The sequence below is a fragment of the Castor canadensis genome, chromosome 15, assembly GCF_047511655.1.
Source record: "Castor canadensis chromosome 15, mCasCan1.hap1v2, whole genome shotgun sequence".
In the NCBI taxonomy this organism is placed as follows: domain Eukaryota; kingdom Metazoa; phylum Chordata; class Mammalia; order Rodentia; family Castoridae; genus Castor; species Castor canadensis.
Window position 1 is genome coordinate 94,650,784 of NC_133400.1, and position 23,564 is coordinate 94,674,347.

Consider the following 23,564-nt stretch of genomic DNA (forward strand, 5'->3'; position numbering starts at 1 on the left):
TGAGGAACTCTCAGTTTGGAGAGGACTAAGCAGAAATGACAACTAATGCAATAGGAGATCCTAGATTGAATCCTGGAATAACAAAGGACATTTGTGGGAAACCTGATGAATCCCCTAATGTCTGTGTTTAGTTTTTAAAAATCATATTTCCAATTTTAAAAAGAGATTGTGTGGATTTCATTTAACTTACAAATTTTTATACTTATATCTATATTACATGTAGAAAATCTGTGTACATAATATTAGTATAACTTGTACTTTGTCTTAAATAGTGTGCATGTGTATATGTATATATATGTATGTATATGTGTCTATAATAAAATAAAATAATTTCAAAATAACCATGCCAATATTTACCTCAAAAAACAAGTCTGATTAGTGCAGTTTAAGGTTTGGTGAATTTTGTGTGCAAATACCATCTTTTAAAATCACAGTCTCTGAATAGTTATGCTACCTGATACATAGTTGTTTGAGCTTGTTTTATGAAAGACCATAGTATTAATTATGAAACATTTCTCATATATATGAAAATAATTTTTTTTGTTGTTGGCAAGGCCTCATGCTTGCTAGGCAGACGCTCTTAACACTGCAGCCACTCTACCAGCCCTGAAAAGAATTCCTTGGAAACTGATCTAAGGTCTAGTACACACTCTCCCAAGTGTTGAACAAGATGGCTAAAACTTCCTTTTTTCACTGTAACTTTGACAATGGGATTAAACATGCACTGCTAGCATAGAGGCTGCATTTACTGCTCTTTGCTTTATCTATAAAGAGATTAAATCAAATCAGGAAAATAACCCCTTTCCTACAATTCAGTAAGGCTTTGTGAAAGATATGAGATATGGGGGTGTGGGAAGAGGGTTACCTCAAACTGTGAGGCCTTATTCCAGGAAATATGTTGCTTTGGCTATGGGGTTTTCCTCCTTGAATATTTCTCTACAATCTAGAGACTTTTTTGGCCTTGACCAGAGCAATGGTTTATATAGTATAAATCTCAAAATAATGGAAAATGTGATTTTGTTATTTATTGAAACTTGTTAGTACTTGAATCTACATACTTTAAAATCCCACTCTATATTCAAACATTAGGTAATAAAGTCTTGTTTTGATGCTTTGTGTTTTTTTTTAATTTAGTATTTAAATTGGGTAATGTCAGTAGCTCTTCTGTGGAAAACTTCTGAGATGCAGGACTTTTTGGAAAAGCTATATCAATTCAGTTAATTAAGAGATATATTACTGTAAAGATTATTTTCTCTTTTGAAAGGATTTAGAATGGTCAAATGAGCATTGCTGTGCTAAGATTATGCCAAGATTACTTTTTAAACCTTTCATTACAGAAAATTTCAGATGTACAGAAGTAGGTCAAGTATTTAATGAACACACTCCGTATCCCCTTTCAGGATTAACACTTTTGAATTTCCCTGTCTCTGCTCCAGATACTGTTTTGAGAAAATTCCATATATCACATTGTTTCCCCTATGAGTATTTTAACGTATATATTTAAGAGATTTACCTTTTTAAGTTAACCATAACCACATCATTATCACATCAGAGAAAGTACAGCAACTTTTTAGTATTCTTAAATATCCAGATAGCGTTAATTTCTGTGATTTTTTAAAAAAAAGAATATAGTTGGTTTGATTCATATATTCAAATAAAGCTATAGTTTCACTTACCAGTTTGTATCTTTAGTCTCCTTTTGTGTTGAAGCCAGGTTTCTTGTTTAGTAATTTCCCACAGCATATAACCCCTTAATGTTCCTCTGTCCCTTTTATTTGCTGTAAATTTGTAAAAAGATTTAGGGGCCTCCAGCTGGGAGTATAGAGTGCTTGCCTAACATGCACAAGTCTTGGAGTTCCATCCCCAGCATTGCAAAAAATAACAAAAAAATAGGAAGCATGAATCACATCTCTCTCTCTCTCTCTCTCTCTCTGTCTCTCTCTTACTCGGTATGGTGGTGTTAGTATTTCTATCAGGAGGTACATAATTTCTAATTGTCTAAAAAATACAGGTAGGGTGCCTAGTAAAGGACTCTTCCAGTCAGTTTCTCACTCCTTTTGGGTGCCATCTTATTTTCAACCAAAGTTAGGTCCTTAAGAACAAATGTCAGGTTTTTCATTATCTTAAAAATCTAGAAGTTAATATTGGTAAAAGCATTTCTAACTTGTTAATTTGGGTGCTAATCTGCACTTTATTTTCTGAGTGTGATGGTTTTCTGAGAATTGACACTTAGTGACACGTCAGTCTCTTACATAACTAAGTCCATCTGATCCAAAGCTGTGCTCCCTGCATGCTGCTTCACCGTTTCTTGAGGCAGGCACAGGGAAAGGCTTTGTAGTAGTTCTTTGCTTAGATGTTTCAGAGTGTCTTTGTAGCTTTTAAAAATTACGCATATCTAATCTCAAAACTACAAAATCAGTTTCTTCCAGTGATTCTTCAGCGTATTTGAGAACTAAGATCAGTGACTGGAATATCAGAACCAGATGTACTTAAATCTGTTTTCTGAAGGTCAGTCATATTCTTCTTAAAAGGATTTTGCTGTGTCCCAGTAGCATTTATACCAATACTTAATTTTCTTTAAATGGAATCACTTTTTTCTTAGCTTAACAAGAAGACATTGATACCACACGCATACAAAGAAAAGATACATACTGAAAAAACAAACTACATAACTATTGAAATTTAGCGTATTTGAACTGATGGAGTGGCTCAAGTGGTAGAGTGCTTGCCTTCCAAATGTGAGACCCTGAGTTCAAAGCCCAGTACCGTCTTAAAAAAAAAGAAATTTAGCATATTTATCATTCATTTCACATTTTAGAAAATAGTGATCTCTCTGATACTTAATTTATTTCATGCATTTCTTCTCTGTAGTTTGCATTTTCAAATCACTTGTATAGTGTTTAATGGTTTTGTGCTTTTGTGATTGAAGGTACAGATGTGACAATTGTTTTTTTTGTTCGTTTTTGTTTTGTGGTATTAGAGTTTGAACTCAGGGCCTCTCACTTGCTAGTCAGGCATTTTACCACGTGAGCCACACCCCCAGCCAGATTTTTCACAGTTGGATGAGATTTGTCTTTCAGATAGTTTAAAAAACAAGGGTTTTGATAACTAATCATAAGCAGGATACTGAGAATAAGGAGTGGCATTATAGAAATGAAAAATATCTGTGGTTAAATTTCTTTTTCTGGCCCTTTGATATTTGTGTTTTCACAGGTCTCTGAAAAGGTATCTGGTTTGTGAAGTTAGCATAGCTTGCAATGAAAAGAAGAAATACCTTAAGGTCAGAACTGGATATGTAGGAATCCTGATAGAAAATGATAAAAGCCATCCCTTCCTCATGAGCCATTTGGATAAATTAAATGAGGTGTTATATGTGAAGTTCAATATATAACCACTGAATTGAGAGAATGCCTTCCAAAAGACTAGAATGTTTGTACCTCTGTACTCAGATTGTTTTTTGTTTCTTTCTAGTGAAGCGATTCTTCTTGAATTATTGTATTTTGTTCTGACAACTTTTGTCCTTGAAAAAAAAAATTAATGGTACCAGTCAAAAACTATGTGTATATGAATTTGGGATTCATCAAAAACTATCTTTTTATTTCTTGAATTTATTGATTCTGTAATTTTCTGGAGGTTTTTTTTTTTGGTATGTAATTTAAGGTGTATAGCATTTTTTATATGCATAGTGAAGTGGTCACTATAGTCAAGCCAATATATTCATCATCTCATATTGTTACCCATTTTTATGTGTACCAAAGCACCTAAAATCCACTTTATTTATTTTTTTTTTGTGATACTGGGGCTTGAACTCAGGGCCTTCACCTTGAGTCACTCCACCAGCCCTTTTTGTGATGGATATTTTTGAGATTATGGTCTCGCAAACTATTTGCCCAGGCTAGCTTCAAACTGCTGTCTTCCTGATCTCTGTCTCCTGAGTAGCTAGGACTGCAGGCGTGAGCAACCGGCGCCCAGCTCTACTTCTTTTAAAAAATTTTTTGTTTATTATATATTAATATGAAGGGATTTCATTGTGATAATTCCATACATGCGTGCAGTGTACCTTTAACAAGTTCATCTCCATTATATTCCCATTCCTAGTCTCCCTCTTCCCCCATTTTTCTTTTTTTTTTCCCACCCACTCCCCTTCCCTCCTTTTCCAAACTGTTTGGTGGGTTTCATTAACAACATTATCGTTTTAGGTCTACATTCTATAAATGAGCAAGAACATGCTTATTGGCCTTTTGACCTTGACTTATCTCATTCAGCATAATAATCTCCAGTTCCATCCATTTGCCTGTGGCTGAGTAATAGTCCCTGGGGTGTGTGTGTGTGTGTGTGTTTGTTTGTTTGTGTTTATTTTCTCCATTCACCAATTGTTGGGCACTTTGGCAGATTCCACAGTTTGGCTGTTGTAGAGAGAGCTGCAACAAACGTGGATAGGCAGGTATCTCTCTTGTTATATTGAGTTGCATTCCTTCAGATATATGCCTAAGAGTGGTATGGCAGGGTCCTAATGTAGATCTGTTTTTAGTTTTTTGAGGAACCTGTATAGTGTAAAATCTACTTTCTTAGCAAATTTCCAGTGTATGATACAATATTATTGTAATATTATATAACATATAATATTATACCTGTAGTCCTCATGTTGTATGTTAGATCACTAGGCTTAGTCCTACATGGGGGCACTTTTGTGACCTTTGACCTATATCTCCCCATCAACCCCCCCATTCCATGGTAACATCCACCATTCTGTTTCTATGTGTTTTTAAAAATTAGATTGCACATATAAGTGAGGTCATGCAGTACTTTATCTTTCATGGATTATTTGATCCATCTTGTTAACTTCAGGTTCATCATGTTGAACATATAGCAAGGCTGAATAGTATTTCTTTCTCTCTCTCTCTCTCTCTCTCTCTCTCAGTGTGTGTGTGTGTGTGTGTGTGTGTACACCCCACAGTTTCTTTATCTGGTCATTATTGATGAATACTTGAGTTGTTTCCATACCTTGATGTTTCAAATAATACTGCAGTGAACTGGGATATCTTTATAAGGTGTTCATTTCATTTTCTTTGGATATTTATCAAGAAATGGAATTGCTGGGTCACATACTATAGTAGTTCTATTTTAAATTTTTTGAAGCCTTTTCCTGCTGTTTCCCATAACATTTGTACCCATTACATTCCTGCCAGCGTTGTACAGGATTCCCTGCTCTCCATACCCACACCAACACTTGTTAACTCTTGTGTTTTTGATAATACCCATCCCAATAAGTATGAAGTGGTGTCTTATTATGGCTCTGATTTGCCTTTTCCTAAAAAGTAGTGATGTTGAGTCTTTTATTACATATTGGTTGGTCATTTTCATGTCTTTTTTGGGAAAATGTCTATTCAGGTTCTTTGGACATTTTAAAGTTAGGTTATTTGGGTTTTTGTTATTAACATTATACAAATTGCTTATATCTTAAAAATGCGAATTTTGGGAATGAGTAGCTTTTTTCTATGTTAGCACATTGTTCTACATTTTTCAATATTATCAGTCTCACCAAATTGGTCCAAAAGAAGAAACTTAACTAAAGAAATGAGTATTACTTTTTGGTGAGTAAGGAATGTTTTATGGACAGAATTCTTTAAAATATCAAGAACACAAAAGGATAAACAAGTGGGAAAATTGAGGATTTTAAGACTTAGCAGTTTCATCTCAAGAGTAAATATATAATATGTCTCTCAAATGACTTTTTACTATCTTTTTCATTTTATAGCATCCTGAGGTTAGCATTAAACTTCTCCCAGTGGAGCCCATGACTTCTGATCAGGACGCTAAAGTTGTGGCTGAACCGCAGGCGCAGCGAGTCCAGGAGGGCAAGGACAGCTCTCATCTGGTAGGTGGACAGGGCAAGGGGCATCCATTTCTCTTTCCGATAAAGAACTCTACATTGGACTTAAGAATGCATTCAGACAGTAACAGTGAAAGTATCTTAGGATCTACGTACAAATAGTGCATTCTTGTAGCAAACAAGGACTTCTCACTCATTGGAGGTTCCTGGCTGAGATCCCTATAGCAAAAGACAGATGAATATGAGAAAAGCATACACATTTGTTTAGTAAGAAATTTTGTATGGCACAGCAGCCTTTATAGGGGAACTAGTAGTTATGCAGTAATGCAGAGGGGAGATTGGGAGAAGCATGGTTAAGACAAAATGAAGTGCGCTCAAACTGCAGTGAACCAGGGAGAACTGAGCAAGGCCTGTTTGTTTACACTTTTCCTGGCATCCACATGTGACATTCCCTGGGGTAGAGAAGGACTCCTCTGACATAAGGGTCTTGATCTGTTTTCAGGTAAAATTCAACTAGATTTTATGTTGGAGTGCTGTGTACTGAACTTTGTTAATCTGAAAAAAATGTTAGGGGACAAGAAACTGTGAGGACTAGGTGAGAGTAAACAAAAGGCTGTCTTTAACTCAAGATACTTAAAGCTTTGTATTTAAAGTCAAGAAAATTCAGTTATAAATACTAACCTCACAGCCATGATAGTAAAGCATATTTGAAGAGTTAATTTGGATTTTGTACACTTTTTAAAAGTTTAAATACTTTTGTCCATTTAAAAATTTTATCCTATCAACTAATAACTAAAGTTTCTAAATAACATTTGGAAATGTAGCTTTTCTTCATTTCCTCCTTTGAAATTATCAGGAATTTTATTTGTGATGTTCAGTCAGAATCTCAAAATTATAAATTTTAAGGCTCCTAAATCCTTCTGAATAATTTAGGAATATATGAACTTGTCATGTAAAAATGTGTATTTCTCAGTAAATTTGGTTTTGTTTAATTACTGGTGGTTTGAAATTGTGTTTTCTTAATATTTGTAGTGATGGTATTTTTGTTGTTTTCAATTTTACAGATGAATGGTCCTATATCTCAAACCACTTCTCAAACAAGTTCCATCCCAGCTTTGAGTCAGGTAATTCATTTCTGAAATTAATCACAGATTATTTAATCACAGCTGGGGCTCACAGATCTCTTTTTACAACAAGTGCTTATTGTGAAAAAGTTAGAAAATGTAAATGTTTGTCAACAATGTGGCAGGAGGACTCATTCATCATGGTGCCCCTGGGTATAATAAATGTCAGTACTGCATATCCTTTTTTGTCCTGTGTGTGTTCAGTAACAGCACTGTGCCAAATATATTGACAGTGTTTTTATCACAGTGTTTTTAATGGTTCATTATTAAGCTGTTGTATATGTGATTAGTTTCACATTTTAATAAGCCTGTGTTCTTCAGAGTACACAAGAAAAATGGTAAGTAATAGAAAAAAAAGAAATGAAAATCCATTGATTTTATTTTTTTAAATCCTGATTTTAATCATTTATACATACACTTATATGAAGTGGATCTGGAATATTCCAAATTCAGTTTATCTTTTAAGTATCTTTAAGTCTTAAATAATTTATAGTAAGCATCATCTGATTCTCCAAATTCATGTAGAAATTAATGGAGAGTGTGGATTGAAGTTACTGCTTTAAAGTAGATTTGGATGAAGTTCTCATATTTGGTTGGTATATGTTTTTTAGGTACTTCTACTAAAAATTTTAAGTCTCTTCCATTCCCATTTTGCATTAACTTTGGTTAAAGTTCTATATTTTGGGCATTTATTATTAATTAAAATGACCCCCACATTAATAAATGGTGCTGATGTATTACTAGTTCACAAGACTTCGTTTAAACTGTTTCTGATGCAGTTGGGTGCTATAAATACCCAATTTCTGTAATATGTCATTGACAGTTACAGTCTTTCACTTACAAAAAACACTTCATGAAATTGTATGTCATCCTTGTTCAGGGGCTGTGGTAATCTTTTTACTATCATGATATATATATATATATTTTTTTTTTTTTTTTAATGGAAGACACCACACTATTATATTCCATCATTTTATCATTTACATTGGTTTTAAAGAATATAATTTGATGATATTACTAGGTCTACTAAGTTGTGTTGCCATCACTATAATGTAGTCTTAGACCTTTTTGGTGGGGGCCGGTGAGACAGTGTCTTGCTGTGTAGTCAGGACTGACCTTGAACTCAAATTCATCCTGCCTTAGCCTCCTCAGTATCTGGGGTGACAGGCAAGTGGCCCTACACCTAGCTTTTTTTTTTTTTTCTTGGTACTGGGGCTTGAACTCAGGGCCTTCACATTGAGCCACTCCACCAGCCCTATTTTTGTGAAGGTTTTTCAAGATAGGGTCTCTCGGACTATTTGTCTGGGCTGCCTTTGAACCACGATCCTTCTGATTTCTGCCTTCCTGAGTAGCTAGGATTACAGGCATGAGCCACCCGTGCAAAAACTCTACACCCAGCTTTTAAAGAGCACTTTCAGGCCCATTTCCAGTTTATTCCTGTTCTACCCCTATCTGTGGACAATCACAAATGTATGTTCTGTCTCTGTGAATTTGCCCTTTCTGTGTCCTGTTTATTTTTTGTAGCTAGCTCAGTGCTTTTCATCTAGTAAACAGGTAGTACTTTCTGAATTAAATTTGAAGATTCATGTTCAACAAAGCTGAGTACCAGCTATAAAGATAAAGATGGGTAAGACACCTTCTATGGAGAGGTTGTTCACAGATTAACATGGAATTCACAAATACTTGTTACTAGCCCCAATACAACATGAAAAGTTGTGTTACTAAATTTTATGTGAACTTTAGATACAGACTATAGACATGACTGTTTTGAGTGGAAAATCATTTTGAACACTCTAACCTTGATGTAATAAAGAGCTACAATTTTTGAAACATACTGAACCAATAGGATTAAAATACTAGATTTTCATTAAATTCTCTGCATTTGCAGCAGGGAAAATGATGAAACTCTGGAGTCCACCAGTATTTCAGGAACTGTAAGGAATGAAGGAAGGGAAGTGGTCATAGAGATGAGAAGAAAACCACATGGCAGTGGTGGGTTGAAATGGAGGGAGAGAGTGGCCAATTGGAGTGAAGTGAAATAAGAACCAAATGATTTGACAGATTTAAAACAAAGTGGGTCATCAGTTGTGTCCTTAGCAAGAACAGTTCCAAGGGGTGAAACAAAAGTCATGTTACAGTGGACAGATATACAAAAGTGACGGATTCAATATAGTTAATAACATTCTGCTTAAGATCTTGCTTAGATGTTGAGAAGAATTGTAGTGAGAGCAAAAAAAGGGATGGAGAAGGCTTTGACAGTATTGGACCTGAAGAGAGAGCCTCTCTGACAGTGAACCACTATGATGGAATCTCATTCTTGAGGAAGAAATGCAGTCTGATAACTGGCATTTGGCAAGTATCATTTGATTAAAGGTTCTTTACCTGTTAGGGCCCAGATTCCGTCTGCAGCAAGGATCACTCTTAGCAATTCTGTGCCCCTGCTGAAGCCCATTTGCCCATTTAGATTCTAAGTCTTGCTGTACTCTTCACAGCCCATGTTGCCTGATTGTCTTGGAATAAATGCTTTGGCCTCAGCCATTTTCTGCACTAATGATTCTGTTGTATTTTGTCGTAAGTGAACGGAGGAGAGAGGGGTACGAGTGCATGATGATATTTAAGGTGCCAGTAATCTTAAGCATAGGCACTTATGTTAAATTATTTCCTGGGAAGAATGATATGAAGTCATGCCAAGTCTTATCTAATCAGAATGTGAAACTTCAAAGCTAAATTTGAAAATCTTAACTCCTGTGTATACCAAACTCTCTGTAGACAATTTAGTAAGCTTGATCTATATTAAAATAACATTTCAAAACTTCGTTACAGATAAGATAGTAACTTTATTCTTAACCATTCATTATATTTTTAAAAAATTGCCTGGGGATATAGCTCAGTCAGTGGTAGTGTGAGGCACTTGGGTTTGATCCCTAGCATCATAAAATATCTTGAATGAGAGTAGGGTAGTGATCAGAAAGCTTGAATTTCTAGGAAGTTACCCAATGACTGTATTCTACTTGCAAATGACATCTACCTGTTTTTAGTACAGTATTTATCTTGCAGGTTAGACTATTCAGCAGTGCATAAATGTTTTTGAAAGATTTCGTACTGTGAAAGTAGATGTAGATTTTTTTTCTTACTCTTTCATTTTTCTTAATTACAATTTTCAGACATCTGGCGAGTGGAGAGAATAATATGAATGCCTATGTGCCCATCATGAATTTAAGTAGTCAGTCACCCTTGCATTGGGTACTCTGTTTCTCCTAAACACAAAATTGTTTAGAATTTTGTATATGTATATATTTTCTTTATTTTCTGGAGTATTTTCAAGCAAATCTTAGATAATTTGTTATTTCATCATAAATACTTGAGAATGTCATGCTTGGTGGAACTAACAGCAATGCTTAACCCACAGGCATTATTTTTTGAAGCTAGAAAATGAGATACAACCGCAAATTTCTAGTGCTGTTTTCCTTATGGGGAATTTACAAACTAACTTCTTTGGTTACCACTATATTATGAAATGTAAAATACTGAAAACCCTATAGAAATATTAGAAGTTTAAAATTTCCTCTTCTGAGATAATAATTTTAGTTGTTAAAAATAAGAAGATATGTAGCTCTTTTTTTGCTGCTATTCTGAATGTTTGAATTTCATGTACTATTTGGATTTCAGCACATGGAATAGATGGTTGTCAGGCAGGGCTCTGTTGTTATTAGGATTTGGATTTGAGTGGCAGGAACATGTGACTTCTGTGCAAGAGTTATTTTTGGTATCTGGGTGTTGGCTTCTCCTCAGAAACCCTAGCAAGTTAGTGTGAGATGTATTTGTAGAGGCTCAGAAAAGGACAAGCATCGTAATGTGAGTTTTTGAGTTTTTGAACATGGGTTGTTGCTTCAGCAAAGAATTAAATAGTGACAATGATAATGAGAATATTGGGCTCTTACAAAAATCTGTGGAGAAGGAAGAACCGGAACACAAGATAAGTAAAACTTTATCTTCATTGTTTGATACCTTTGAAGGTGAGGAGCTTCACAATGTTGAAAATGGAGTCAGCAGAGCAGCTGCTGGCATTAATATGTGGAATAGAATTTTTACAAGGACCCGGCACAATCAGGATCATAGACCAAAGCAGTCACCAAATTCTACTTCCTCTTCAATGTATAAGTTCTTAAGCAGGTATGAAAGTTTAGATGAGAGTGACAGGAATTCAGATATTGCTGTTGAACAAAATTCTGAGAGTGTCTGTGACCCACTGTGCATGGATAGTGATAGACAGGGTTGTTCTGAAGATGACCATCCTCTCTTATGTGTGCCGGTATTTTCTGACCAAGGCCTGCAAGAGGAAATGTTAAGTGATCATCTTTGCTGTTATTTGTCCACTTGTAAAAATTCTTTAATAGAGAAAGAAAGAGTGGTAAATGTTCAAATCAGTAGTTTTAATGAGAGTAACTCTTCAGATGTGTTTGATAGGGAGTTACAATATGAAAGTCCTCTTTGGGTTGGTGAAAAACAATGTAAGAACTCAAAAGAGAATGAGTTTTATAGTATATGTGTTATAGATCTTGAATGCCTGAATATAGAAGAAGGATTCTACACTCCCATTTATGGAGCAGCTGCAGGAGAAGAAAGTCATTCAGCTGTTGCTTCTGAAGTATACAGAGTGGATTGGCTTCTAGATAACAGGAAAGAATGCTCAGTCTTGGATGCCATACAAGAAGCAGGAGAGTTAAAGATGCAGCAGGAAGAGCTGTCACTCCAGGATGTGTTGGGCCCAAATGAAACAAAAGAAGTATTTAGTGAGAAACCTGAACCTAGTTCTGAGCTTTTGATCCACAGTGATCCACCATGTGAAGCAAACATTGATAACCTGCAAGCTGAGTCTTTAAGGACAAAAGCTTACACCAAATTCCCCAAAGATTACACAGAAAGTAGTGCATTGCATAATATTGACCTACTCCCTAAGTTAAATATTAACATAGGCAGTGACTCACTGCAATGCATGTGTGGTATTCCCAAAGGAAGAACTAGCCATGCTTCAGTATTAGGAAGTCAAATGGATGATTCACCTATTAATTTACCTAGCATCAGTTCTCTGGCTATGGAGAATAATGAACCTGAGATTGTAGCAGTTGGTGTCAGTCAAAGTTTAAACTCTAAAAAGGAAGGAGAAAGTAAGTCTATAAAACAACTCAAAGACAATGATTATTTCTACTTCAATATTAGCAAGTCAGGCAGTATTCTTTCCTTTGGTTCAGATAGGATTAACTTGAGTACCAGAAGGTTTAACACTTCAAAGAGCTTTGGAAATGATTGTCTCCCAGTTCATGCTAATTTCAGAGAAGTTGCTCTGAAACTTGGTGATGGCCCTGATCCTGTACCCCTCCCAGAGCCAGTGCTGACGAAGGAACAGCACCTGGGAGATAGTAGTCTGGAAACTGAAAGTGCCCAGCTGGCAAGCAGAGGCGAGCTGTTCCTGCAATCTGAAAATAGTTCCTCTTATCAAAATGAGAATAGAAAGAACATTTTGGAAACTGAGGGTCATAGCAAGAGGACTTCTGAGTTGAAATCTTGGTGTCGAGAAGATGTGTGTATAATTAGCAGGGCAGACAAAGCACAGACACAGATCTATGATTTGACTCATGTGGATTGTGATTCAGACACAAAAAATATGATTGAGAGAATAAACACCCCGAAACATAAAATTTTACATTCAGTATCACCAAATGAGAAGTCTCAGGATCATTCTGGATCTCTTCAAGATAACTTTACATCCTCTGGTCTTATTTTTGCCTGTGCTGGTAAAGAAGAAAGGGAAACAGAAGTTGAAATATATGCAAAGAGTTCAGTCAGTGTGTTATGTGATCAGCAGAGTGATACAATAGGAAATGCTGAAAAAGAATCACAAAAAGCTAATTATAGAGAGACAAGAGAAGAGGATGTAGAAAATGTCAAGTCAGATTCTAAAACAACCTTCCACTGGGAAACAAGTTTATTAAAATGTAAAGCGATACCCGCTGAGGATGAACTAACTTGTATTAGTTCTACTATTACAAAAAATCCTGATTGTGAAACTAATCAAATAGAAAAGAATTGTGACACCCATAAAGTGAATGAATGCAAAGATAAAGATCTTAATGTTGTATCACCTTTAAACCAAAGTTCAATTTCAGTTATACAGAAGTTGGGAGTAGTAGAGAAGAACTATATCAATAGTGGTAAAAGCCCAAAACTGAAGCAGATTTACTCTGCATCAGTAAAAGGAGTATCTGATGCCTTTGGTAATAATGTATCAGAGTTGAGTAAACTGAAACTAATACATAAAGAAGAAAAAGAGGGACTTGGTTTGGAGAAACACAGAATTGATCCTAACATTGACTGCTTAGATCTATGTGGGACAAGTGGACATGCAGGCCACTTCAAAGAAAGAAACGTCAAATCCATAGTGAAAAAGTCTACTTTAAATGGTGAAATGCATTTGGGGGGAAATTCAGAGGTGACTTTTAAAAAACTAGAGTTTTGTGACACTTCTGGTGGGTATTCCTATTTGGCTCATATTGATCCCACACAAGTGGACAGTTACACTGCTACCCCTTATGATGTGCCCCAGGTAATTCCTGCCATCCCAGAGGACAGCAAAGAAATCATAGTACCAAGTAGTGACCATGTTGTATCACTCACAGAAGATATCCTAAGTATATCGGAAAATCCCCCAGAAATGGATTGGCAGAGTTTCCCAGAGGAATTCTACTCCCATGTTTTGAATGAATTTTCCTATTACCAGACAAGAGGGTTAGCAGGTCAGATATTTTCTGAAAGACTGGCAAGTGGATGTGGTGGATATCAAGTAGGCTGTCTTTGGACTAATACAGTCTCAAAAGATGCATTAGAAGACGAACAAGTATTTGGTGAATATCTACACAGTAAGCCACAGAACTTAGGAAATGCTTCACTTTTATTGGAACAGACCCCTCATGAGCTATCCTTGTCAGAGGATGGCGTTTGGGAATGGCAAAGCAGAGCGGGACAGTTAGTAAGTATGTTTTACCAGCATTTATTATTGTGTCTTTACCTTTTGACTTAAAATTACTTTTAACCTAAAATTAATGAAGCTTTATTCTAAATAGTTGGTGATTGTTTGAATGCTTATATAAAGCTGTGAATTACTGCAGTATCAACTTAACCATTTCCAAGTTGGAGAATATGAATTCTCTGTTGGTATATTTAAGTCAGCGTTTATGTGCAAATTTTTAGCACTAAAGCATGCTCTACTAATTATACCCCTATGTAGTTTTGGGCAGACTGTTCTCTGTGGATGTTGCCTCTGCATAGGTGGAGCCCTTTTGAGAAGGGAATCTTGTCACATGGGTAGTGTGGTATGATTCAGCAAGTGTTTGAGCCCACTGACAATGTGTGTAAGTTACACAGAATATAAACTTAATTAAAATCTGTGCTTTTGACTTTTTTATTGTGCTTTGTCTGAGGCAGGTAAAATTTGCTGCTTTAACCAGCTCTGAAATCTTGGTTCTGTCTTTCCGTCAGAATTCCTGTTGAGCTCTTTCTTAGGTCTCTGAGATGAAGCTAGTTCCTTTGATTTGGAAGATTTGTGATTGATGCCAGTTTGATCATCCTTCTAAAAATTTCATAATAAGTGCAAACATTATTTAACAACAGGAAACTAACTTTCTCATAAAACAGATGTATTGAAGCAGGTAGTAACTAAAGAACTTACCCTCATCCCTCAACATCCATGGGGGATTGATTTCCAAGACTCCTGCAGATTCTAAAACACATGCGTGATCAAGTCCCATCTATATGGCAAATACAGTAAACTTGCCTTATTTGTAGATGCATTACACTCCGTTTTGACCAAGTGCAGTCAAAAAAAAAACAAAAGGAAATTCAAAACCAAAAAATTTTTAATTCCTGTATGTACATTGTGCAGCTCAGTTGATGCAGAGAATGTCAGTCCCTCACGATCATCAGTTGTGTTTAAATTGTTAGGTGATCTGCTAGGTGTTTCCTTGCATTTAATTTTGTGAAAACAGGCCTTCCTTAAAAGCAGGCTGTCCCAAAAGCACTGTAAAAGTGAGTGTGCTTAATTGAAGTGATAAAGTGAAAATTTTATGGTTTGTTGAAAGGAGGCATGTCTGTAACAAGTCAGGTGGCATAATGGGAAAAATGAATCAAGCATCCTCAGTACTGAACCCTGAACATTTGTGGGTTTCCCTCATGGCGGTCTCCTTGGAGCCATGTACTTAACAGATACCAAGGGTCTACTGTAATCTATGTATATCCTCCACATAACTTGAAACCATCTCTAGATTACTTACAATAACAAATGTAAATGCCGTGAAAATCGTTGTTACATAGTTTAGGGGAAAATGAAAGAAAAAAGGTTGTACCTGTTTAGCAAGATGCATTTTTTTTCCTCAATAGTTTTGATCCATAGTTTGTTGAATTCATGTATGTGGAACCCGCGGCTATGAGGGCTGGTTGTACTTGAAATAGCAAAATCTCATTTAAAAAGCAGTAGTGATTATTAGAGATTTTTGTAGAATTTGGTAAGAAAAAGTATTGATAGTATTAAGGAGATAGATACATAAAATATGGGAATAAACAGCTGGAGGTATGGCTCAAGCAGTAGAGCACCTGCCTAGCAAGCATGAGATCCTGAGTTCAAACCCCAGTACCACTAAAAAAAGAAGAAACAAAAAGCAGTTACTCATTAAACTTTTTTTTTTTTTCCTTTCTGTGCTCATATTTGGTTGTTACCAGAAAGAGTTACCTTCGAATTCATCAGTTTTTCTTCCTTAAATAGTTGTGGAGGACAAAACTCTATAGGCTTTAAAAATAATATACATAGTATCTTTTATGTAAGTGTGTACATAGTAGTTGACTACTAATTGCTAACTGCTTGGTATATCCATGTAAAGTGCAAACCCTTCCTGTTGCTGTCTTATCTACATGGCCTTAGGTTGAATACATGTTTTCTGTTTTAAATTGGCTTTTCAATTATGAGCTATGGCCAAACAGTATTCTCACTTAAATCATTACCATGTTTAATGCTGTTGCTTGGCTTTTCAAAATTTGTTTTGAAAATGTTGTTACAGATGTTTTTTAAATACTAAATCTTATATAGCAGTTGTTTCTCCATCTTACAAATAAAGAGCTCTGAAATAAGTGAATTGTCTTGAATTACTAAAGTTTAAATGTACCTCCAGGAACAGTACAGGCTTACTTGGAGTGTTTTCTTTACCCTGTTATGTCTCCTATTTTAGTCTTCGTCTATCTGTCTGTTTTCTCTGATACTACTTTTAGTTCCTACTTAGTAACTTATCAGAGCATAGTAATTTAAGGGGTAGAAGGCTCGGCAGAATGTCAGAATTTTGGGATGCCCCACCCTTCAAAGAGAGGTAACATTGGCTGTTGCTGTAAAATTGTATTAGAATATGGCTCTTTTTTTTTGGCCCATGCTAGAAGTTGAACTCAGGGTCTCATACTTGCTAGGCAGTTACTCTGCCATTTGAGCCATGCCTCCAGCCCAGGAGTTTCTTTCTGGTTTTAATAACCATTGCTTATCCATAAATTTTCAGTGGAAATAAGACATATACTCAAGAAAATGAAACTAGAATCTTGATAATCATTCAAAGTTCCAAATAACTGTAAGAGAATAACCGGATTTCAAAGAAGTGGTAGAAGGTTTAGATCTTTGTTTAATAAAAACTCTCATGTGCATTATGAGGAATAAATTTCTCACTGATGAATGTTTTGTTTTTGCTGGTATCAGAAGTTGATTTTCTAATTGCCATCTTTTGTGTGTGTGTGTGTGGGCAAGTTACTTAACTTTTCTCTGCATTAGTTATTATGTGAAACTGAGGCAGTAAGTAATAACTACCTGTTAGTCTTGTTCTGACTCAGTACTGGTAAGTGTGTGGAGTAGGCTTTTGAGCGCTAGTGGTCATGGTAGGAGATTTTACTTAAAAGACTCCATTTCCTCTCACATCTTTCTGTCAGAGTATTTCTTGAATACTGGTTAACTGCCTAAAATCATGTACAGTTCTTGATACTTGATTTGTGTTTACCACTTGAGAAGTACTAATTTCTTTTCTTTTCTTTTCTTTTTTCTAGTGCGTATATTAATTGTACAGAGGTGTTTCATTGTGATGACATTTCCATACATGTATATAATTTGTTTTGATCAAATTCACCCCCTCTTACTACTTTCTACCTCCTCTTTATACAATTTTAACAAGTTTCATTATTTTCATGCATGTGTATGAAGTACTTCAATTGAGAGGTAATTTCTTAAGGGTAGAGTCCTACTAATTTGTGACATTAAGAAATACTAATTTATTTCTTATATTTTCTAAACACTTCCCTATTAAACTGGAATCTGCTAAGTATTAGAGATGCCACGGTGAGCAAAATGTCTATGGTGTCTGGCATCCAAGAGTGTGTGACAGCGCCCACATGCTGGTCGTGGATGCCCTGACGAGACCAAGTGTGTGTGCTACAATAGCTCTCAGAAGTGCTGCTTATTTTGTAAGCAAGGACATCATGTACTCTGTCTTATTAAACTACAAAGCATGTATTATTTATGTAGGGCAGTCAACTGCAAAAGGTGCTAAAATAGAAAAGATGAATGTTGGTGTTGGGAATTTAAAGAATGTGTAATATGTGCATTAGATTAAGCAGATGGAATGGAACTGATAAAGGAAAACTTGGTTGTGTATTGATGGGTACTGGAAAGAGAACCGAGCTTAATCAGAAAAAGTGATTTATGTAATTAGTAGAGTAGGAAAGAAGATAGAGAAATAACCCCCTCCCAAAAAAAAAAAAACACAACAGAGCCTTGAAAGATGTAAATGCTGACAAAGCTGGTGATGTGTATGAAATTAGGGAGTGTCTTCTAACTATCTTAGCTCCATTGGGATCATGTCTGTTTTGTTCATCATTATACACTGAGTGCTTACTTTGCACTGTGCTTGGCACAGGTGTGTTAGTGAGCATTCAGGATATATTCGTTAGATAGGTGGGTAGAAAAAAAAGAGACTGTGCAGAAGCCAAAGATGAACTAGAAATGTAGATGTAATGCAAGAATAGAAATTGAAGAATCAGTGTTTCTTAATTATAATATTCTTGAAGGAGGTGAACCCTGTTCTTTTCCCTATCACCAGTACTTAACAAAGTAAAAAGAATTCCAGATAGGTACTCATTTAAGCATCTGATTTTGCGGGAATGGTGCTTTAATTACTGCTCAGTGACTAGGAAGCTTCCAAAGCATATATATTGTCATTATACCCAGAAACCTACTCAGTTTCAGAAATATTTTTGTGGTTTTCATTGCTAGCCTCATCACTTGAGTCAGGATGGGTTTGTTGAGGAATTATTATGGTAACAGTTGAAGTTAAAGTTTGGAGAGTAACTGTTACTAGAACATTTGATTTTTCTTTAGACTTGAGGAACTCTTCAAGGTTTGTTAGCAAAAGAAAGCCAGGCTTCTATCAGAAAAATCATGGAAGTGGGGCATATCCATGTGGTGGGGGCTCTTGTGGGTTTTTAAGGTGCATCAGGAAAGACTACCATTTCCAAGGGAAATGAAGGCGTGAGCCATTTCGCTATCTGGAAGGGTATGCCGGACAAATACGATGGAGAAGCAAAAGTATGAATGTATTTCGAAAGAAGGGAGGTTGGTGTGACTGGCAGTGAATGAGGCCAAAGAGGTGGTGCTCACGTGAGAGTGTTCTGAACTTCCTCTTTACTCTGACTGTGCTAGGTAGCCGTCGGAGGAAGGATTCCATCACTGAGTATAGAATTGCCATAGTTTAAGGTACTGAACAGCTTTATTGGAATCATTGCTAATGAGCTGCCGATCTGATGCCTCAGTGTGTTCCAGGCATCATGCTGAGTGTTTTGGGTGCCTTTTTTCAGTGGTCCTATAACAGGAGAACTGCGAAACTCGTTTTCCAAGTGAGGATTTTAGAGGTAACAAGCCTTACTAGGTAGCTTTACTCCAGGTAACTAGAAGTACTAGCCCCACATTGCACAGCTGTACATGGCAGAATTGGACTCTAGTAGTCCCAGCAGAGTGAGCGCATGAGAACTCTGGGCTGTGTGCATTGGGATCATCTGCAGATTCCACTGTGGTAGGGCTGGGGAGTTGTGTTCCGAGGAAACTCCACAGGAAATACTGAAACTTTTAGGAATGGGACCACGTAGTTGTGTTGAAAATGTGAGATGTTTTACTGTCTTACTCAGAGGATGCTTTAGCTTTCTCTCTTCCTGCAGTAGCTGACGGACCTTTTCAAAGGCCTTTTGTTCTTAGTAGGCGCTTTCATTTTTTATACCTTTTGTTTTTGTGTTTGAAACTTTATAATTAAAATTTTACCATCTACATTGTATGCAAGTTTGTACAGCTGTAACTTGTGATTCCTATTAAGAACTATAGAAAATCATTAGTTATTTATAGTTAAACAGTTTGTGAGACACTGAACTCCCCATGAAGTAAGGGAGTTGAGTGTGTTATTTGCAATATATCTTGAGCCTTGTGCTTAGGAAGAACTTAAGATCTAAGGGTTAATTAGATCCCTTAGTTCTGACTGCACCAGCTTGCATTGCTCATTGGACCCAATTTCATTCCAGAGAATATAAATATAGATAGACACAGCCTTCTTAGCCTCAAGTCTCTTAACACAGATGTATCTTTTAGCTCTGTATTAATAAATAAAATTGTACTTTGTTGAAATTTCTATACAAATGTACATGTGAAATTTTTTCCTAGGTACCAACAACTAAGGTTTCAGAGCTAAACCCTAATGCAAAAGTATGGGGGGCCCATATGTTACATTTGGAAGCAAGTAGTGCAGCTGTTGGTGTGAGTGCGGCATGGGAGGAAGCACCTGGCCATTCAGCAGACTGCAGCCAGCAGGGTGAGTTGTGGGCCTGGCTATGACCGGGAGCAACCCTGCTCTCAAGCCTCTACTTTTATTACCATTTTGGTATGTAATAGTACTTACAGTCTGGAGATGTTTTATAAGCCAGTTAAAAATTTTTCAGTAACTGCAGATGTGTGCTTTATTTTGTTTTAAGGGTAAGTTTTTCTTCTAATGTTGTCTTTTGGCATAAAATTGCAATTACAGCTTTGGATGCCAATGGTGATGGTGACAAAAGTCTTGAGAATGCAGCTTTACCAGACTTACAGGAGTCAGATCAGACAGACATGAGCACTCTTGCTCTGGACCACTCAGAATATGAACCTTTGCCTGAAAACAGTGAAACAGGTAAAGCTGTTTTATGAATTCATTTTCATATATAGAGTATGGGCTTTTTATGTTTTTATTTATTTATTTATTTTGGTGGGAATGGAATTTGACCTCAGGACTTCGCACTTACAAGCAGGTGCTCTACTGCTTGAGCCACACCTTCAGTCCATTTTGCTCTGGTTATTTTGAAGATGGCGGTCTTACAAGCTCTTTGTCCTGGCTGGCCTCGAATCATGATCCTCCCAATCTCAGCTCCCCAAGTAACTAGGATTATAGGTTTGAGCCACCAGTGCCCAGCTCTGACTAAGCGTTTTTATTTTTATCATTATTATTATTATTGTTAGTGGTGGTATTGGAGTTTGAACTCAGGGCCTCATGCTTGGTAGGCAGGTGCTGTACTGGTTGAGCCACTCCACCAGCCCTGTTTTGTGTTGGGTATTTTCAAGATAGGGACTGGAGAACTATTTGCCCAGGCTGGCTTTGAACTTCGATCCTCCTGTTGTCTGCCTTGAGTAACTGGGATTATAGGTGTGAGCCATCACCACCCAGCTAGACTTTTTTTAAATCTTAATTTAATAATACTTTTTAAAATTTAGCTTATTGAGTCTTTCCCTAACAATGTGCCTTTCATTACCTCCTTTCAGTTCTTATTTAAACTTAGTCTTACCTATATGCAGAGATCTCTGGTGAGGAAAGCATCATGCAGAATGTAAGGCCCGAGTAGTTTCAAGACAAATGACATGTAGTTGATGTAGTTGGGAGAAGCAGAAGATTGTTCATAGGACGAAGTGTCAGTTCAGTCAGAGATGGAGAATCAACATTAGAATCGAGAGTAAGAAAAGTGGGTAGGTAGGAGGGTATAAAAAGGGAACATAGTAGTGATGGATAAGAGGAATTGAAGCCACATTCAAGGGTCTCAGAAGCCAGAAGGATTTGAACTTTATCTGTTGTTGATGGCGTGAGGGACATGTTGGAAATAAGATATTTGGCAAAAATATAATCTTGCAGGAGTAGGAAAGAATAGCTTTGAGGAAAGAAAAACTAAGAACAGATAGAACAGGAAACTGTCTTCCCCCTTTTGGGTTGTAAGAACCTCAGCATTGAGTCATGGCCATAAAAATGGATAGAGTTATGAAGAAAAGAGACTGAGTTGTACAGTACGTCAGATGTCGTTAGATATGTGATGGTAAAAGCAAACCCATGGGGGGATTTTAACATTTTCGTTCTTACTGTCAAAATTGTGTAATGATCCAAGCAGTTTTAAACCAAGGTTCTGTTCACCACCCTGCCCACTTGCCATGGGTATTTGGAAATAAGGGGAAGCACTGTTACAGTGACCTGGAAATTTAACTGGAAGAGCCAGAGGGCCAGACCTCCATGGCATGGAGCATAGTCAGGCATAATGGCTTTGTTGGCCTAAAATCAGAAATTAGCACTTTCATGAGAATATGTGTGTTTTAATAATATCATTCAGTCGTGTGTGTCCCTGCCCCCCACTTCGGTGGGGCTTGTTGCTTTAAATAACTCTCCAGTCCAAAAAAAAAAAAAAAAAATCAAGAATTTATAATAGTAAAAAGACCAAGCTGTGTTGCTTTCTTATAAATGTAAATTGGCCATCTTGAAGTTGGTTATTTTCCTGTTTAAGTCATCTTTTAAATCTAAAGGAGAAGTGCCAGTATGTAACAATTTAATTTGATTAGTTCCTCCTTGTTAACCCAGCACTGAGTGGGTAATGACACAGCATTGGGAAATGACAAAACATTAGATAACCTGGAGTCATATTGAAGTTCATGTGACTTTTTGATGGCAAAGACAAGAATGCTAATCATTTAAAAGAGATTTCCAAAGAAGAGAAAGCAGGGGTGATAATTCTAATGGTAGAAAATAAAAGATTAAAATAATTTAAAGTTTATACTGAGACTGGGAACAGAAATTATACAAACTATAAATAGCATCCAAAATAAAATGAAGGTACTTGGGAGGCTGAAATTGGGAGGATCATGGTTCTAGGCCCGCCTGGGACCAAAAAAATAAAAAAGTTCTAAAGACTTCGTTTCAACAGAAAAAAGTCAAACATGATGGTACACTCCTGTCCACCCAGCTACATTGTAAAGTGTAAAATAGGATCGTGGTCCAGGCCAAAAGCAAGACCCTAACTCCAAAGTAACTAGAGCAAAAAGGGCTAGAGGCATTGCTTAAATGATAGAGTGCTTCCCTAACAAGTACAGAGCTCTGAGTTCAAACCCCAGTACTAACACCAAAAATAAAGAAATGAATGAATGAATGAATATAAGCCACGGGAAAGTAACTCAGTGGAAGACTGCATGCATAATATACTCATGGCCTGTCCTGGGTTCGATTCTTCACACTGCAAAAAATAAAAACATGTTAAAAATATATCTGGAAAGTTTAAGTGCAAATGAAGTTGATTCATTGAAGAGGGAATATTTTAAAGCTATTTTCAGAAGAAAACAAGAAGAGAATAGTTCTCTTTTGGGGGCCAGAATGTGGGCCAATGTAGAAATTCTTACAGGTAATATAGGAAACTGATTGTTCTCCAGTTTTGCTTCTGGCTTAATCTAAAACTCCAATTTTTAAAACCCTAGCAGACCTAAGGGATAGATTACATACCCATCATTATTAACAGTTACATAGGGCAAATTAAGTGGAAGAAATAACTCTAAATTGGCTAATCAGAATTTAGCAGAGAAGGCCTGTTGAATCGTTTTACTTCTCAGATTGTACTCAAAGATACTCTTGAGTTAGAGATTGTAGGAGGAATGAGAAAGCATGTATCTTTTTCCTTTTTGTACTGCTTACTGTCAAATGCTGGGTTATATGCAAGGGATAATTACTAAGCAAGCACCTGTGAAAGGGTTTGGGGTTAAGTATTTGTAGATCCCCAGCCCCTGTATAGTACTTGTTCAGTGACTCTATTGACCTATTTGTGAGTCCCTGCCCCCCACGCATCCTCACATCCATCTTCACTCTGCTTGCTACCCAACCTCCCCATTTCCATTATTTCCTTGTATCCAACTCCCTGTACAGTTGCTAGCAAATGGCTCAAATTCATTTAAATTTAACTCTGCCTGTTCAGTGTCTGTACCTGAGCTGATAAATCAATGTGGCTAAAGAAAAATCTTCAGAAAAATAGAACGATCTCATTTTTAACTCTGTGATCATAGATTCCTAATCCTGTCCAACAGTGCTGTTAGGTACTGGTTTCATACACTCCTTTTTTTTTTTTTTTTTTTTTGTATAAAGCATTAATAAGAACAATTGATGCACAATAAATAACCACATATTTAAGGTATACTCCAGCTATTAAGTTTTACTTTTCTTACCTTT

General features: G+C 36.4%; 1 protein-coding gene across 7 annotated transcripts in view; it reads left to right on the top strand.

Moving 5' to 3' along the window:
• Larp4b (La ribonucleoprotein 4B) overlaps positions 1 to 23,564 on the top strand; it is a 91,939-nt gene that overhangs the window by 25,342 nt on the left and 43,033 nt on the right. For all 7 annotated transcript variants that reach the window (XM_074056762.1, XM_074056761.1, XM_074056760.1 and 4 more), the window contains exons 2-5: positions 5,759 to 5,878; positions 6,898 to 6,957; positions 19,736 to 19,883; positions 20,094 to 20,234. In XM_074056762.1, the coding sequence (XP_073912863.1) occupies positions 5,798 to 5,878; positions 6,898 to 6,957; positions 19,736 to 19,883; positions 20,094 to 20,234 (430 nt within the window). In that variant the 5' untranslated portion in view covers positions 5,759 to 5,797. The remainder of the gene's footprint in view (positions 1 to 5,758; positions 5,879 to 6,897; positions 6,958 to 19,735; positions 19,884 to 20,093; positions 20,235 to 23,564) is intronic.